The sequence below is a fragment of the Perca flavescens genome, chromosome 6 (genome assembly GCF_004354835.1).
Source record: "Perca flavescens isolate YP-PL-M2 chromosome 6, PFLA_1.0, whole genome shotgun sequence".
Lineage (NCBI taxonomy): Eukaryota > Metazoa > Chordata > Actinopteri > Perciformes > Percidae > Perca > Perca flavescens.
In genome coordinates, this window is record NC_041336.1 from 8217225 (window position 1) to 8234517 (window position 17293).

Below are 17293 nucleotides of genomic sequence, written 5' to 3' on the forward strand. Positions count from 1 at the left end.
GAGGTAGATTTGTCCCCCTCAAAAAATATGAAAGACTTCTTTAAACAAGAACTGTCTACTCTGCAACAGGAGCGTGAAAAATGTATGTAGATTTAAACTTGGGAACTTATGGCTTTAATTTATTAAATCAATTGATTTGTTATTGAGATATACATGATTCCTAAAAAATAAAAATATCAAAACATGTGTGATGATTGGAATTTGCAAAAAGGTTTTGAACAATACAAGGCATACTAATTTCCTTTACATAAATAAAGACCTTTGCACCATAAATTGTTGCATACAAATTCAACATAATGCAAGGAATGTGTTGACACAAGATTTTTATGGGGGGGGTGGGGCACTCAGACGTGTGTGTGTGTGTGTGTGTGTGTGTGTGTGTGTGTGTGTGTGTGTGTGTGTGTGTGTGTGTGTGTGTGTGTGTGTTTGTGTGTGTGTGTGTGTGTGTTCCTGTTTTACTATATTTGTGGGGTCCAAAAACCGGAGAATACAGTTTACTTGTGGGGTCTGCACAGCCTTGTGGGGACCAAAATGCTGGACCCCACAAGGTTAAAGGGCTGTTTGAGAGTTAAGACTTGGTTTTAGGATTAGGGTTAGAATCAGGTTATAGTTAGGGTTAGGGTAAGGGTTAAGGTTAGGCATTTAGTTGTGATGGTTAAATTTTAGGGTAAGGGGCTAGGGAATGCATTATGTTAATTTTGGGTCCTCACAAAGATAGTAAAACAAACATGAGTGTGTGTGCGTGTGTTTGTGTCTGTGTGTGTGTCCAATCAAAAAGCTATGCCCTTGGTTGTCAGTGTTGGCCTTTTTAAAAAACCCAGAGAGCTTCGCCGCTAACACCCCAGCAAGGTGAGAAAAGAAGTCAAGCGAGGACAGTGTTGGGTTACAAATGAGTCATTTTTATTTTTTTTTTAGTGCAACATCACAACAAACAATTTTCACATGAGGTATTCAAAGGGATTTTTCTTTAGTTGTTGATACAAAATGTCCCACCATGATTGACGTTTAAAGTGTTGTGTATCTTCATCTTTTTTTTTCTGTTTAGATTTTTTTTTTTAAAGCCTTTGGTTGGTTAGCCACATTCATTAGTAAGTCTAACACATGGACGAGAATGGCACGATAAAGCATGGTGGGTCGAGTCCAAGCCGAGGAAACTCCGACTCAGTCAAATATAATATTTCCCTTGGCTCTTCCCCGTTTAAAGCTTTTTGTATGGATTTCATTATTTCCTACTTACAACAGTGGGATCGAACAGTATTTCAACTACACTAAACATTTTGAAAAAAAAACAAAAAAAACTGGGGGGTGGCAGGGGTGGCTTACAAATGTGGAAAAATAGCTTCTGTCTCCTCCAACCTTGTTATTTTTGTTTTTGGATGAGCGCTTGATTTTTGGGCTTTTCTGTTACAGCAAGAGCACGTGATTCTAGTTTTTCGGTAAAACAAGGAATAGGCAACGTTGATTACAGCAAGATCCTCCTTGCTTGGATTGTCACCTCCTTCTTTTTTCTTTTTTTTTTGGTCTTGAGAATGATTTTGGTATTTATATACAGGACATGGATCGATGGGACACTCTGGCATACTGGACTTAAGCTTTGGCTGGACAGGGGGGCCCTCGTTCGGCTCCTGTTACGGATTGATTCCAGCACATTTGGTTTTGGAGTAAAAAGGCATGAAGAAGAGACGGATGGACAGACAAGATAGATAAGATAGATAGATAGATAGATAGACAGATAGACAGACACCCTGACAGGATGGATTCTTTGGTTAAGGAATATCTTTGCCACACGACATCTCACACAGTTGAGGTAGATGGGTAAAGTCTTCATGTACACACAGGGGAGAGGGGCGAGGACAGACTGGGTTGGGGTTGGGGGGGACACCGGGGATTACAGAGTCAAAAGACTTCCATCTGAAGACACTGCCTCATGTCAGTTTCTCAGTTCCAGCTCAACTTAATACTGTTTTATGCAACATAAATAATCAGCACGCGGAACCCAACAGGTGCTTCTTTTTTTTTTCAATCCTCTGAGTGCTACGGTAGCTCTGATAGGGAACTGCTAAAACTACCCATGATACATATTCAGCAGTTACCCATCAATCTTTGGTTGTTGTTTTTTTTTTTGGTTTAAACATAAAAGTTTGGCTTTTTTTTTTTTTTTTTTTTTTTTTTTTTTATTCTGAAAGTACATATTGGCTTCCAGTTCTGCTATTTCGTTATTACGGCTCCCCTCAGAATTGCTCTGTTAACGGCCTCGGCTGCCAGACTTGTTTCAGTGTCAAGTTTCTAGAGGAGCCACTAGGGGGTGCCGCAGGCTAAAATGGCAATGCTGGTCACCTGCAGCAGCCAACTGAATTCACTCCTCCCTCCCACCCTCCCTCTCGCCTCCCATCTGTACAGAAAGGGAAGAGCTTCCCTGTTTGACACGGAGCAGAAGGTGGCTTAATACAAAAAGCTCAGTCTCCATTTTAGGCTCCCAGTCAAAGAGACAAAGAGAAACCTGAAAGGTGTCACCTCAGCTTTGATACAATGACAGTAGTGAGCAGGGGTCGGCACAGGAGCCTCAGAGCTCTTTTATTTTTAATTCCCCCCCCCCCCCACCCCCACTGTACAGACTGCACCGCACACCCCTACCACCCCCCCCCCCCCCCACCCCCCCTTCGCTCTCAGCATGCTTACAATTGTTGCTCATTAAAGTTTAATTCAGCTCCATGCCCGACTACTCCTACACCTCCTATTCCTCAAACAACCCCCACCCCCCCCCCCCCACCTCTCCTACACACACACACACACACCACTATAACCATCCTCATTCTGGATGATTCAGCCTCCTCTCTGATCTACCCCCGCCCCCTTTGAATGCCCCCCTAAAGCCCACAGGTCTGGCCGAGAGCGGACCCCAGACCAGATACCCAGAGAGGAGACGGGATGAAAAAAGCCTCGCCTTTTGAAGTCCGCGAAAAAGTCGATGGCCTCTTTCATGACCGCCCGTCTTTCAAGTGCACGCTGTGATGGGGGCCCCGGCAATCCACCCCCTTCCAACGTTAAAGACAGAGGAGAGAGAGCGAGAGAGAGAGAGAGAGAGAGAGAGAGAGAGAGAGAGAGAGAGAGAGAGAGAGGGTGGAAAACTGCCAAGCCAGCCTCGCTCACTCTTTGGCATTTCCACAGGGGTCAGAGAATCAGATCTTGGGTGATTTTCTCCTGATTTAGGCATCCACAACACGAAACACCGCACAATCGAATGGCTTGTGCCTGTGCAAGTGCCGGGGGAAACCCAAACAACCCTAGAGGAGCTGGAACAAACTCCAGGAAGCCCAGATGATCGGGAATTGAACCCCCAACGATCTTGGAGGGCCCCAGAAGCCTTGCAACCAAATTAAAGATTTCAAGAGTCCAGGGACAAAGGCCACAAGCCTCACAACCAAATCAGAGTCCTGAGAAGATGACGACCAAACCAGAAGAAGCTTCAGAAGTTGAGGAACACACTTTAAGAGAACCCCAAAGGTCCAGGAACGAACCCTGAGACCTTTTTTTTAGAACCCAGGGGAACAAAAACCCAAGATCCCCAAAAGATGAGGAACAGACTTTAAAGGCGCTCTAAGCGATGTTGGGCGACGTTAACTTCTTGTTGACGAAGACTAGCTCGCCCCTCCCTCCTCCTCATCCCGTTCCCCTCCCTTCTGTGCTTCCCCCCCCAAATCCTTCTTGTCCGTTATTGGCTGAACGCTGGAACACCGTTTGTGTATGTTTGCATGGTCCAAATTGGAGAACTTTGTTTTTGTTGGCGTGTGCGGACCCTAGGCTGTCTACAGAGACAGTGTGTTTAGGGGACCGGCAGCTCGTGGATAGCGAGGAGAGGTTTGCTGCATGTGACAAAAAAAAACGCATGACATCGCTTAGAGTACCTTTAAGAACCCCAAAGGTCCAGGAACGGACCCTAAGAACCCTCTTGGAACTGAGACAACTGGCAGAAAGACTTGGCATGTGGAGTGGAGGACGGTGAGATCACACAGAGTTGGACATAGACAGGAGTGTCTGCACTGCACTGCACTGGGGGGGGGGCAGGTGAGGGATATAGGCGTGGGGGGGGGGGATGGTCACAACCATGCATTTTCCCCAGGCAGACATACAGTTTGCATGTGACCCCCTGAAGGACTCGCACTCAATGGGGCCTTCAGACGGCACTTTAAGTGGATCCCCCGGACACTTTACACACTCGGCCACATGGCGTCGGTCTGAACACAACTTTACAAGCAACCTGCGAACCTATGAGATGCCACATCATTATCGTTATTATTGTTACTAGTCATAGTATTAATTATAAATATCATCACAACATTCAAACAAGCTTTGGCCTGGGCGTTAAGAGCTGACCGCAGAGACATTTGCAAGAGTAAAGAAATCCCCATTATTCTACAAACAAAAAATAAACAAAGGCCAGGCCTTAAAGATAGATAGATAGATATAGAGAGAGAGAGAGAGAGAGAGAGAGAGAGAGAGATACGCAACATCACTGGGTGGGTCGGGCTGAATCGGGGGTCGGGATCAGGTCAGGATCGGGTACTGGGTTTAGGGATTCAGGCCGTACATTCAGGGAGGCAATGTTAATCTTTGGTATTACGATGGGATTCTACAGCTAAAAGTGCCCATCAGAAAAAAAGTCTTCAGTTTCACACAGACATACAGAGAGCATCGTTAAATAAATACTTACAGTATATAGATAGCATAAATAAATAACCAAATAAATAGAGAGAGGAAAGAAAAAAAGGGAAAACAATAAATACACAAATGCAGTAATAAATACATTGATCAGATCAGCAATTGCATTTGAAACGTTCTAGGTTTGATTTAACTATTGGCTATAAGGAGGCATGTTAAAGCCGTTCCTTTGTGGACCAAAAAAAGGACCTTGTACGTCAGCAGGGCTGAAACAAACTGCCCCGCGCTTCCATCGTGTTTCTATAAATAGAGCGATGTGCTTGAAATCTGTACAAAAAGGGCTGAAAGAATCACATTCCTCCATTTTTCTAGACATCTGTAAAAAAAAAAAGAAAAATGATTTCGTAATGGAGCAGAGGTGTGTACAGTTGTTTGGAAATGAATACTACAATGTCACTATACATTGTGTAAGGTGTAGCTCTTCCCCCGTGAAGCCTTTGCGTTCAAAGGTTGTTTTTCTTTTCTTTTTTTTCGGGTTTTTTTCGGGCTTGATTTTGAGAAAAAAAAAAAAAAAAAAAAAATGGCTGTGGAGCATCCATCTGGATGCTCGGCGAGTCTTAAAGCTAGACAGTTGCACCAACAAGTCTGTTTCTGTTTCCTACTTGTGTTTATTGATTCTGTCCTGGCGTACGGCGAGATGCTATGCGGCTCCCCCCCCCCCCACCCCCGCCACCACCGTTGAAAACTCTGATTCATTCAAGGCGGGACCATCTTTCAGAAAAAAATAAACAGGATAGGCTCCTGTGGATGGCAAATGATTGACAGCCGCGAGTCACGGACGCTACAATACCCTCCTGATAACTCCAGGCTTTGGAACTTGGAACAACGCCATACAGTCCTGGGGAACCGCCACCATGGAAACACATGCTTAAGAAAGGAGAATTAGGTTCTTCAGAAATCGAATGGGAAGTTAAAAAAAAAAGGAAAAAGAAGCCTTTTCTTCCTCTTTCATCTTGATTCTTGAGGAAAAACAGAACCATAGGAACATTGGGTGGGAGGATTAACGAACGTCTTTGAATGATGGCGAACACTTCTGATTAAGAAGTTACACAATGGAGCTCTCCGCGTGTGAGCAAACGGCAACCTCTTGATTCTTCACGTTTGGAGAGATGACTGTGGATTAGAGGGTACACCGAAATATGCTTCCTCCGTGATTTGTAATACCCTCGTCATCTCTAATCTAGATCATCAAAATAATGCAATGAGATGGTATCTATGGAAGGGCGTGACTCTTCTTTGAGTCGAAAAAAAATCATCTTTGCACCCTCTGTACTGTACAAGCAGGACCTCGCATCCTGCGATCATATCACTCTGGGTATCGCACCCCTCCCCTCCCCCACCCCCTTCCATTTCAAGGGAGCAATCGACTTTGGTTTGGGAAAATGCTTTCGTCTTCATAAAATCATCTATATTAAGCTGGCTCCGTCGCTCCTTCTGATAACGAGGAGGACATTTATTAACGGCTGATCTCTGCCTAGACCAGTCAATGTACCCCCCCCCCCCCCTTTGCTCCCTCGGCGCTCCCTCCCCACCACACCTGCACGGCGGTTCGTCATCATGCCGTGCTGCAGGACACTGCGGAGGAGGAGACGCTGGAGCCCGAGGAGCCCGTGGAGGAGGGCCGGCCCTCGTCGGCCCACTTGTTGACGTTGCGTCGGCGGGCGTTCATGAAGAAGTTGCTGACCGTGGACAGCTCCAGGCCCAGCTGCTGGGAGATGGTGACCTGCAGGTCTTTGGTCGGGCGGTGGTTCTCCCTGAAGATGGCCAAGAGCGTACGCCGCTGCAGGTCCGTGAACACCAGCCTGGTGCGCTTCGGGCCCTGGTTGCGCTCCAGCTTGCTCTGCTCCTGCTCCTTCCGCTTGCAGGCTGCAGGCAGATGGATAAAAGAGGAAGAGAAGGGGGGGGGGGGTGAACAGGTTAGCTAACAGAGTGGCTGGCTAACTAGGACAAATGGATTAAGCTGAGGGAAAGTGGATTTGTTGAAAGAAAACAGATTAGCTAAGCAACTTTGATTAGTGAAAAGAGACGAATCAGCAATTTGTTTCATTGTTCAGTAAAGGAGTCAAGATGTTCAACCTATCACGTCTTCTTGCCAGCGCGAGCTGCTGTACACTGCTGGAATAAAACCGATCGTTACATCCAGGCCAAAGCTCTCTGTGGTTTTAATTATGCTCTTCCTTTAGCGTTTGGAAAACGCCGTCTGTTTGAACATGTATCATGGCCTGAAGACAAAATGTAAAATCTGGTGTCGTCACCCATAGTCTTCCAAAAAAAATATAATCCCATTCAAGCACATAAACAGACGCACAGTAAAGCTCTTATTTTGCAAAAGAACAGATGAACACAATGGTAATCATTTTCAGCCAAAATCTTATACATTGCTCTTTTGCTACGATTTCATTTCGGGAGCTAATTTGTCGTTAAATCTATTACAGTCTTTATGGATTCTGGCTTTTACTCGTCCATGTTTGTTTTACATTTTAAACCGACATCTACATATCTACAGGTTAGTAAGACAGCACTTAACTGTTTGTCGGTGTCTTTTGCCCCCAATGGTTAGGAGCTACTGGTTAGGGTTAGGTTAGGGTTAGGGTTAGGTGCCTTGAAGGCAGCCGTCGCAGCGCTGCCTGGAAGGAACAGTTGGGGGCAAAAAACACCATCAAGCCACTTAACTACTCAAAACTATGAATTTTTAACATCTTGTGACTGCATTTAAAATAATTTGAATGTTAAAGTTGACACATTTTTGTCCGACTCTGCCTTACTTAATATTCTGTATTTCTGTTATCTTGTTTTGTACCACAGAGGGAAAATTAGCTCAGTGTCAGAGTTGGCCATATTCAAACTTTGTAAGCAGCGATAGAGGTGAAGAAGTCTTCTAGTAATTTTATTCTATTTTATTTTTTTAATGCCAGACATACTTACACCAACAACAATATAAAAACTCAGGGTCTGGGTTAAACATCACTGCAGCTGCGGCAGCGCGTCCAATTACATAATCAATATTTCCTCACGAAAAAAGTCTGATTTATTTTTTTCTAAAAGAAAGAGAAATGTGAAGAAGAAGAAGAAGAAGAAGAAGAAGAAGAAGAAGAAGAAGAAGAAGAAGAAAAATGGCAGTTCTGTTCAGCGCAGAAGAAAAACAGCCCGGTGTGCGTGGGCTGAGCTCGGATCCATTTTGAGAATCAAGACGAGCATTTTGAATTCAGGCTGCGTGTTCCTCTCTGCATATCCATCGCTGAACCTTTCACCTCTAACACGCTGTAATTCTGTATTTACAGGAAAACACACCACCAACCTCTTTGTGTACCGAGCCAACCCCCCCCCCCTCTCTCTCTCTCTCTCTCTCTCTCTCTCTCTCTCTCTTTCTCTGTCCATCTCCTTCCACTACCTTTCTTCCCGTTTCCCTTAGTGGACACTTCGACATCATTAGTTTCTCATAAAAGTCATTTACATGTGGCGGCAGTGAGTGAGTAATAATCACTTTAGGGGGAACTAATTTATTTTCTATTAAAGGCGGGTTACGTCAGGGGTGAGTGAAACAAGCAGAGTCGGCATTGCCCAGGGTGTTTAGAAGCCTTAAGTGGACTAAAGCATATTTGGGGGTTGGGGGGGCGGTGTCATGCAATTACCTAAATGTACACTTTTAAGAGGTTTCAATCAGCACTGTGCGGTTGAGCGACTGTTTTGCTGATGGTATCAAATGCGTTTCTAAGTTGTAAGCATTAGTGTTTGTGCAGACAACACAACAGGGCATGCACGCGCGCGCACACACACACACACACACACACACACACACACACACACACACACACACACACACACACACACACACACACTCAGACACCACACTAAGGGAGGACCCTGATGCTGGACCTTTCTTTTTTAGTCTGGACTCTGTTATCCAGTGTGTTTTCTTTCCTTTTTGCTACCTAATATGATTGTGCTATAATGTTTTCAATATTAAAACTGATGATAATGAGTTGAATTAGGACTTTTTACAGTTTAATGTCTATGATATTTCACATGCGGCCTCAGAAGCTTTTACCCCACTCAGAAGAATACAAAAAAAATGTGGGAGTAACTAGTAATTTTAAGATTGAAAACCTATGAAAATCCTAAACAGCTTTTTCTGTGTAAACAAATGATCATTGAATGTCTTGTTCACAATAAGTGAAGAAATCTGCCAGATCAGTAAGGTAAAGATTTCAACCTGTTTCCTAATTAAGAGTTTTTTCAAGAATTTTCCAGAAGCGGAATGTCTGTATTTTGAAACAAAGAGAAGGCAGAACGTAGCACCAGAACAAAACAAATGCAGAAAAAAATGCTGCTTTTTTTTTCTTTTTTTTTGTCGCACTGGCAGATTTCTTCACTTGTAAACAAGGTTTATGATACTCTATTATTGACAGAAAATACTTGATTAGATGGAATGGAGACATCAGCTAGCAATAACCTTGAAATCCCCATATCTCAGACCCTAACACACACACACACACACACACACACACACACAGACACAATCAAACACACACATGCTACAAACATGCGTTATATAAACCAAAGATGCTGCCTTTTGCTCTCCAAACAGCGCTGACACGTTTGATTGATTGGCTTACATCTTCCCATTGAGAAACATCTCACACAGCGAGGGCTGATGTTTACTGTATGACCGGCTCTTCACTCCTCAAATTCACAGCGGCAAATTTCTCTCATTAGCGGAGCGCTTGAGAAATAAGTGTGACCTTACTGCCATCTTTTCCACACGAGTGGCATCACATCGGAAGCTTTAGAAACGGGTGGGGAGCCGTGTGTGTGTGTGTGTGTGTGTGTGTGTGTGTTTATGGAACCGTTGGACTTTGATCGCTCTGACATCCAGCTGAGTTCCTGAAACTTAAGCACTCAACTGGCCATGAATAAATCTGGCTGTGATTTCCACCGCGCACGTTCCCCTCTCTAAAATCATTATCTGGAGGAAATGTTTTGACTCTGGGATGCACGCTTGTCAACTTGAGATTACAGGTGCCTGTTAGCTTTTAGGGCATCCAGAGCTCCTTTGCATTTCTGAGAGTTATCGAACCGCGTCTCATTAAAATCTGAACAGGCCAAGATGTCAGCGGCATGTCAATATACACTACAAGTGAAATTATAATTTCTTTTTTTTTCCTTCCAAATGCTACATTTTTCATCCCCGCCATCAATATTTCCGGGTTGGGGGGGTTGGTTGGGAGGACGGTATATACCTTGGTGCACTCTCAGCTCATGTAGTAATGAAAGGAATGACATGATAGTGCCGGCTAGCTTGCTTGTAGCGCGGATTTATGACTTGTTGGAGTCAGGGTGTCCTGCCGCTCTCCTCCTCCTCCTCCTCCTTCTTACCTCCATCCCCTTCCTCTGCTCTCTCCTTTACTGACGATCATAACGCCGACCATTAAGTAAATGCTTCCTTATGCTGTAATCATGTGTAAAAGGCTCACAATTACCATGCTATAAATCCCCGGCGCAGGGGCTACTACTGGAGACATAAATATTCCCCTATAGGCTTCTTATGATCGTGGGAACAGCCTCTAATCATGATGTATGCCCCTGTCTCGTGTTGCTGAAACGTGATCGAAAGCCCTTTCCCTACCCCCCGGCGTCTCAACATACACCCACCCCCCACCACCCCCAGCCAGAACACACACCCCCCCCCCTCCAAACACCACCCCCCCAAACCCCACCCCACAGCCCCCAGCCCACCCCCTGCTGATTTCTTGGGCCAGGGGCTGATAGAAATTATTGATTAAATCTGTGCAGCTCAGACTCCTCGACCCACAGAGGCTGGTTAACCCCTTCAGCGCCGGAGTGGGGGGAGTTGCAAAAAGCCAGATACAAAATAAAAAAAAAAACCAGAACAACAACCCCTGTTTAGTTAGGTGTTGCGTGGCTAAGGCCACGTCGGCCTGTTTACAATTCCCGATATGCAAATTGAATCTGCTTTGACCTTTGAGCCTTTGCTAGCAGAATGTGGACTGTACGCAGCGAGCGGTGGACAAGGCTTTGTGGCTTTCATTACTGTGGGGGTAGTGCAGGCACCGGAGCCGACACGTAAACCGCATTGACCTTTCTTATTCATTTAGACCTTTAGTCAAGGGCTTCGGCCATCATCTTTAAAGTTATAGTCTCTGATCCCCCCCCATTCCTCCTTGACTTTAAGTGTCGGAGCATGGCTGTGTGGTCTTTATCCTGCCTTCTTCTCTTCTTCTCCGACTAAATCCTTATTGCCTCCTCCACAGACTGAGGTTGGGCTAGAGATGCATCTCATATACAGTGCGGTAATCCATAGAGCATACACACACACACACACACACACACACACACACACACACAAAAACCAAGATACTGCGGATAAATCCGAGGGATCACCTCCTCCGTGTTTAGCAAAATGTCTCTGTAGAAAGACAATTATTTGAAAAGACAAAATGGCAGCAACTACATTCCATAATTTCGAGACTCAGAGAGCTCTGCAGCCCGACACATATCAGAGCCACGGCTATGGAAATAACACAGTGCTGCTGGCCGACACTGAAGGGCCTTCTATGTATTTAAGCGAATGCTGCATTAAGCAGGATCATCTTAAAACTTGAGGCGTGAAGCAGAGAGCACTTGAGCTATCTTCAGACTGGGGAGCACAGGGCACCACGCATTCTAATTCCAGTCTCGATTCGCCGATGCGGCCGAGGTGTGTGTGGGCAAGGCGTGCTGCTCTTTCCCATGGAAATCAATAGAGGCTTGTAATTAAACAAAAGGGGGTTGGCCAGGGGGGGGGGGGAACACAACAACCCCCTTTGGAAAGTAGGTTATGTAGAAAAGTGCCAAGCTGTCCAAATTGTGGCTTTGCCAAGAACTAAATATGCAGTTTCAGAGTGTGTGGGAGCAGAGAGAGAGAGAGAGAGAGAGAGAGAGAGAGAGAGAGAGAGCAGAATTGTCAAACATTAGCACACATCTCTTTGTAGGGACTTTAATTTTTTATGAGCCCAATTGATCGGCTGCTCGGACTTGGAACACTCGTTGAAATAATGTTTGCGTTTGTAAAAGATGAGGAAACAAAAGATGCTGCAAATGAAGAGAAAAAAAAAGAATGATTGACTATTAGAAATCTGCTCAAAGGCACAAAGAGCTGTTTTATCATGGGGAAGATTGGGTTTCGCGGGACAGGACGAGGCGCTTTGCATACAAAGCATTCCCACTTCGCAGGAATTAAATTCATCAAACAGCATTTTCTGTCAAATTACAGAACATCCCCCCACAGATAACTTGTGTTTAGATAAGAGGTTTGGGTGTGATTGCGGTAACGTATTTGCTGAATGGAGGATGTACAAAAAAAAAAACAGCCCAACAATCAAAGATCAATAATGGTGAAGGGATTGCAAGAGTGCACAATCATTACCTATGAACTCCATTGTGTTGTTGGGCTTAATCAGTCGGGCTGCTGACAGAGAGCGAAAAAGCAGTGATCAACTGGTCAGGCTCACACACACGTACTCCTCACAGACCCCCGCAGTGAGCAGACCACTTGCAGACACACACACACACACACACACACACACACACACTTCTAATACTCCTCTCATATTACTGTGTTCACTTGGATCTCTTTCTGTGCTCCGTGTATCAGATGGGCCCTCGGTCCCTGTGGAGGGACGACACTGTAACACGGCACTGTACAGCGTGCTGTCGTGTCTTCAATCCATATCCCCCATAGAATATTAAATGTCAAGCAGCAGATTACAATGTGCCTTTCAAATAAAATAAAAAAAATAAAAACAATCTTTACCCTGTGAAATACATGTATGTATAAATGATTCTAGTCCCAAAACAAATGGATTCTTTAGACTGTCAATTCACTTCTTCTATTATTTTTGTTTAAGTAATGTTTTTTGTGAAAATTGTGAAAAATTCAAAGTTCTCTGAGCCCAAAGTGGCACCTTCAAAGTATTTGTATTGTCTGGCCAACAGCCCAACACCCAAACATGTATTGAATTAAATTGATAGATAGAACAGAACAGAACAGAACAGGAAAGGCAGCACATTATTATCCCATTCTGAGGCAGCTAATGTTTAGCATTTTTGCTAGATAAGTGACTTTTATTAATTGATTATCAAAATAGACGTCAATTAATTTTCTCTCGGTGGACTAATCGATGCAGCGCTGAAGATTACATGCACCTCCAGTTGGGCAACAACCTCTTGTTTTCCACCCCCCCTGCCCCAGATATGAAGAATCTCCCAAACCTGCAAGGTGCTGCCACCGAGCAGGACAACATTTGTATTTAGCCTCACGGTAATTCACTCGGTGACGACGTTGATAAAAGACGTCTGGCAAAAGCTCAAGTCTAATTTGCATCAGCTACCTTGCCAACTTAACTTCAGCCGCACACCGGGCTGATATAAATCACTGCTAGAATGAATCAATCGCTCCAGAAAGGCATATCTGCACAAATTATTTTGTGGGCTCAAAAGCGATTAAATTGCCAAGCGCTGCTCACGCTGATCTTCATGGTTCATTTAAGAGGAGGGCAAATGTCTGTTTTTTTTTTTTTTTTTTTTTTTTTTTTTTTTATTGTAGCTACTGTACAAATCAATAGGAGGCTGTTTGGGAGCAAAGTAAACAAAGGAATGGCACATATGGCCCTGTCTTGCGCCTCAGACTGTCCTCAATGTGCTGCTAAGTTCTTATTATTCAGGCTGTTGAAACAATAGACAAACCGGTGGTGCATTCACAGTGGAGAAGTGAAGAAGGGAAACATCAGTATGATGCTTTTGCTTTTCCTCATGTCTCAACCTGAGCTGCATACTGATTGCTGGAGAGGAGGATTTTTTGTTGTGTGTGTGTGTGTGTGTGGAAGACATGGAGAAGGAAGGTGTTTGGGGAAAACAAGAGGGAGAGAGTGTGTCTGTTTGTTGCTGTTGTTGGGGTGTGTGTGTGTGTGTGTGTGTGTGTGAGGCAGATAGAGTAGCAAAGCCAGATCTTACCCTCCAGCCGGAGCGAGGCCATTCTTTGAAACTCGGGCTCCTGCAGCCAGCGGGACATCCTCTTAAAGGTCTCCCGGCCGGACTTGAGCTTGCCCCACGGCTTGGGGTTCCTCAGGAGGTCAGACAGTGTGCCCTGTGACCGACACAGGACCCTCTCGGCGAAGATGGCCTGGGGGATGCTGTACTTCTTCAGCTCGGTGATGATCCGCTGGGCCACGTCCCTGGTGTTGATCTCCTCCCCGCCGCTGCCGCCGCCGCCACCGCCGCCGCCATGCGAGCCCGCCAGCATGCCCTCGCCGGGCGAGGACAAGCCGGACGAAGAGGAGAGCAGGTGCTCGCCCATCTTGGAGGTCTGCTGGTTCGGGTGATGGTGGGGCTGGTAGTGCTGGCTGTAGAGGTGAGCGTGGTGGCTGGTTTGGGCGTGCTGGTGAGCCTCCATTTTGTTCAGCTGATGCCCCACTGACATGTCGCCTCCCCCCAGGCCCGGCGGCGACATCTCGCGGCCGAAATCGGACGTCCGGCAGAAGAGGCTGCCCCCGTGTACGTCGTAGCCGGCGTGGAGCATTTGGCCGCCGTTGCCGTTGGGACTGTTGCCCAAGCTGCCGTAGCCGTGCATGGAGGAGGCCAGGCCCGAACCGGCGGAGGGGGGGGACAGGCTTTGGGACATGGCCAGGTCCTTGCCGTAGGGGTTGTAGAAGTTGGTGCCGAGGCCTCGGTCCTCGCGCATGAGGGTGAAGCTGCCGATGACGTTGCTGACGGGCAGGCAGGGGTGGTGATGGTGGTGGTGGTGGTGGAACTTGTCGTCAAAGGGCTGCAGGGGGGTCAGGGTGGTGTAGGTGCTGCCGGCGCCGGACGGGGAGTCGCCGCTGTAGCCCAGCGCCGACATGGAGTGGTCGAAGCCGGACGGACGGGGCTCGGGCTCCAGAGACATGGAGGGGCCCCCGAGGGAAGGCCTGGGGAACGCAGCTGAGAGGTCCCGCGAGTGCAGCATGGCCCTGCCGTGGTCCTGACTGTGAGCCAGGTCAGAGTGGCTGTGGAGGGACATCTCCCCTAGACTCCCATCCATCTTCAATCTTCAACCAATAAATTTAGGTTTTTCTTGCCCCCCCCACCCCCCCACTCTCCTGTGTTGCTGTTGCTCTTCCCTTGTTATTGTTGTTCAACAGCCGGGGCTAACAGTCTGGAAGGTCTCTTGTTACACCAGACTATGGATTTATTGATTTGTGAATTAATTGATTTCCGGGCTTATGGGGTGTCTAATTAATTAGCTGATAACGTTAAGTAGTGTCCTCAAGCTCCATCAAACTCCCAGAAAAACGAGTTTGCAAACAGCATCAGGAGCTATAACTGTGATTTTTTTTTTTTATATTCTCACTTGTGCATCAGCACTCGGCTCTCTCTCTCTCTCTCTTGTCTCTTCGGTGCTCAGCTGTGTTCCTCGGCAGATGCCCTTCGCTTTTGTGCCTGCGTGAGACAAGACAAGGCGCTGTTACTCCGCTGCATTTCAACTTTTAACCGTTACAGAGGGAGGAAAACAGCCCAAAAATTACGTCCTTCTGCTCAGTATTAAACACTCACGTAGCCTGTTCTCTTGCATTCCCAAAAACAATAACAATCATAGAAGCGTTCGAGTAATTTTTTTTTTAACTCACACATCCCGCGGAATAACACACGAGCAAACACCGATGTCGCTGTTTTAATCACTTCAACCGAATCTTATTTTTTTTTGGCCTTCTTATGCAAAGTTATGCATACAGAAGTATAGTGCGCATGCGAAGCGCTGAACATTAGCTGCGTATAAGTTTTTTTTTTGCATATTTACTGTACACCACGTGAATACATCTGAACGATGCGTTAACTAAGTAGCAAAGGCGATGGCGATTCAGAGACCCAAAAAACACCGACGTGTGTAGGTTTATAGAGCTCCAAAAATCCTACCTTTTATTCCCCACTTCTCAGAGAGCGTCCGCGGCTGTTGTCCGTGCTGTGCATGTCTCCGATTGTGTCGCCGAGCAGCCCTGCAGATTCACACAATTGGTCCGCTGCGCCCCGGGGTGCTACATTCACCAAAAACCAGAGTGCAAAAAAAAAAAAAAAAAAAAAAAAAACCATCTGCGGTTACAGACGAATCTCTCTCTCGCTCTCTTTCTGTCTCTCGCGCGCGCTCTCTCCGTTCCCGTTTCTCAGTCTTTGTTTTCCACTCCAACAAAATCTCCGGGTCTAGCCTCGTAATTTTTTTTTCTTCCTGTGGTTGCTCTACACTAGCAGCTCTCCTCTTTTTCTTTCATTATCTCGTGAGATTTTCCTCCTCCTCCTCCCTCTGCCTGCCACTTCATCGATCTCACCACCAACTCTTTCTCCCTCTCCTCCTCCTCCCCCTTTGCTCACATTGACTCTCTGCTTTCAGTGCGTCACGGCCTTAAAAATCTGACAGATGTGCGCTGAAATTCCTACTCCAATTAACCCTTTCTCTCCGGGGGGTGGAGGAGGGTGGGGGGGGGGGTGCTTGTGGAAGTGGAGATGCTCCCTTTCTAACCCCCACAGGTTAAGCCTTCTTCAGCTGATTGCATGCACAACTTATGAATTATATGTGCGCGCAATATCCCGGTCATTCCGCTGCGCTCGGCTGTTTGTTTATCGGATCTGACCAATGGGTTTTCACGAACTATTCGGCTAATGTCGTTATGTGTCTATTTTATGTAACACGTGATGCTGTTGCTATTGTCACTCTGAAGAATTAGCTGTAACATGGGGATGGAATGGGATATAGCTAAATAATACACAATTTTTCTTCTATTATTATGATTTTCCTTCTTATTCAAATGTTATAGGCTACTATAGCCCAACTTTGACTTTTATTTCTAATTTCTATTAGAAAGGCCTATCAGTGCAGGGTTAGATTGGATTGCCCTGGGATGATTTAAAAAAAAAAATGCGTACAAGGGTGAATATGCAATTATGTAAATGGCCTCACTAACTTATTGATTCCAGGGGGGGAAAAAATCTATCCGATTCCACTCTGCTAAACGCCATTTCCACACCAGGCCCCATGCTGTATTTCTGTCTCTATAGTAAGCCTACCAAACATGATTACATGCATTTCATTTCTCCCTTTACTCCTCCAGTCCCACCTTTCAGGAATACATGTTGTCAAGTGACGCTCGTGTTAAGCCCAGCTCTTAATCAGCACTCAGCACGCGCCTCCATTCACTCAAACCGCCAACACTTCAGCCTGGAAAGTCCCTCAACAAGATCAATGCGACCCCCTTTTTTTTTTTTTTTTTCCGTTTCCGAAAGACCCTCGACCTGCTGCTGCTGCAGCACCGAGCAGACACACTGCAGGCCCGGCCTGCTGGGAGCGCGTGCCCGTGTGCGCGTGCAAGAGTGTCCACTAAATGTCATTTTGTGTACATTTAGCGTGCCACGCGTATGCTTGGATTTGCGTCTTAAATTAACGTGACGGCGTGTGATCACTTTGTTTATGAGCGCGTGAGCACGAGGGGGGGCCTTGCATTTAGTGCCGTCCATGAAAGGGTTCTGGGGCCTGTATATGCGCACACAC

General features: G+C 46.0%; 1 protein-coding gene across 1 annotated transcript; it reads right to left on the reverse strand.

Moving 5' to 3' along the window:
- Positions 1–6274: 6274 nt before the first annotated feature.
- Positions 6275–14797, reverse strand: onecutl (one cut domain, family member, like). The gene is made up of 2 exons (XM_028579860.1): positions 13732–14797; positions 6275–6585 (listed from the first exon to the last, which is right to left on the reverse strand). The coding sequence occupies exons 1-2, from the start codon at positions 14795–14797 to the stop codon at positions 6275–6277; spliced, it is 1377 nt and encodes a 458-aa protein (XP_028435661.1).
- Between the last annotated feature and the right edge of the window lie 2496 nt (positions 14798–17293).

Bases quoted from the DNA above. Each gene is read 5' to 3' on its own strand.
- onecutl (XM_028579860.1), bottom strand. From the start codon at position 14,797: ATGGATGGGAGTCTAGGGGAGATGTCCCTCCACAGCCACTCTGACCTG. The intron at 6,586-13,731 runs GTAAGATCTGGC...ATCTGCCTGCAG, and splicing joins GGCCTCGCTCCGGCTGGAGG to CCTGCAAGCGGAAGGAGCAG.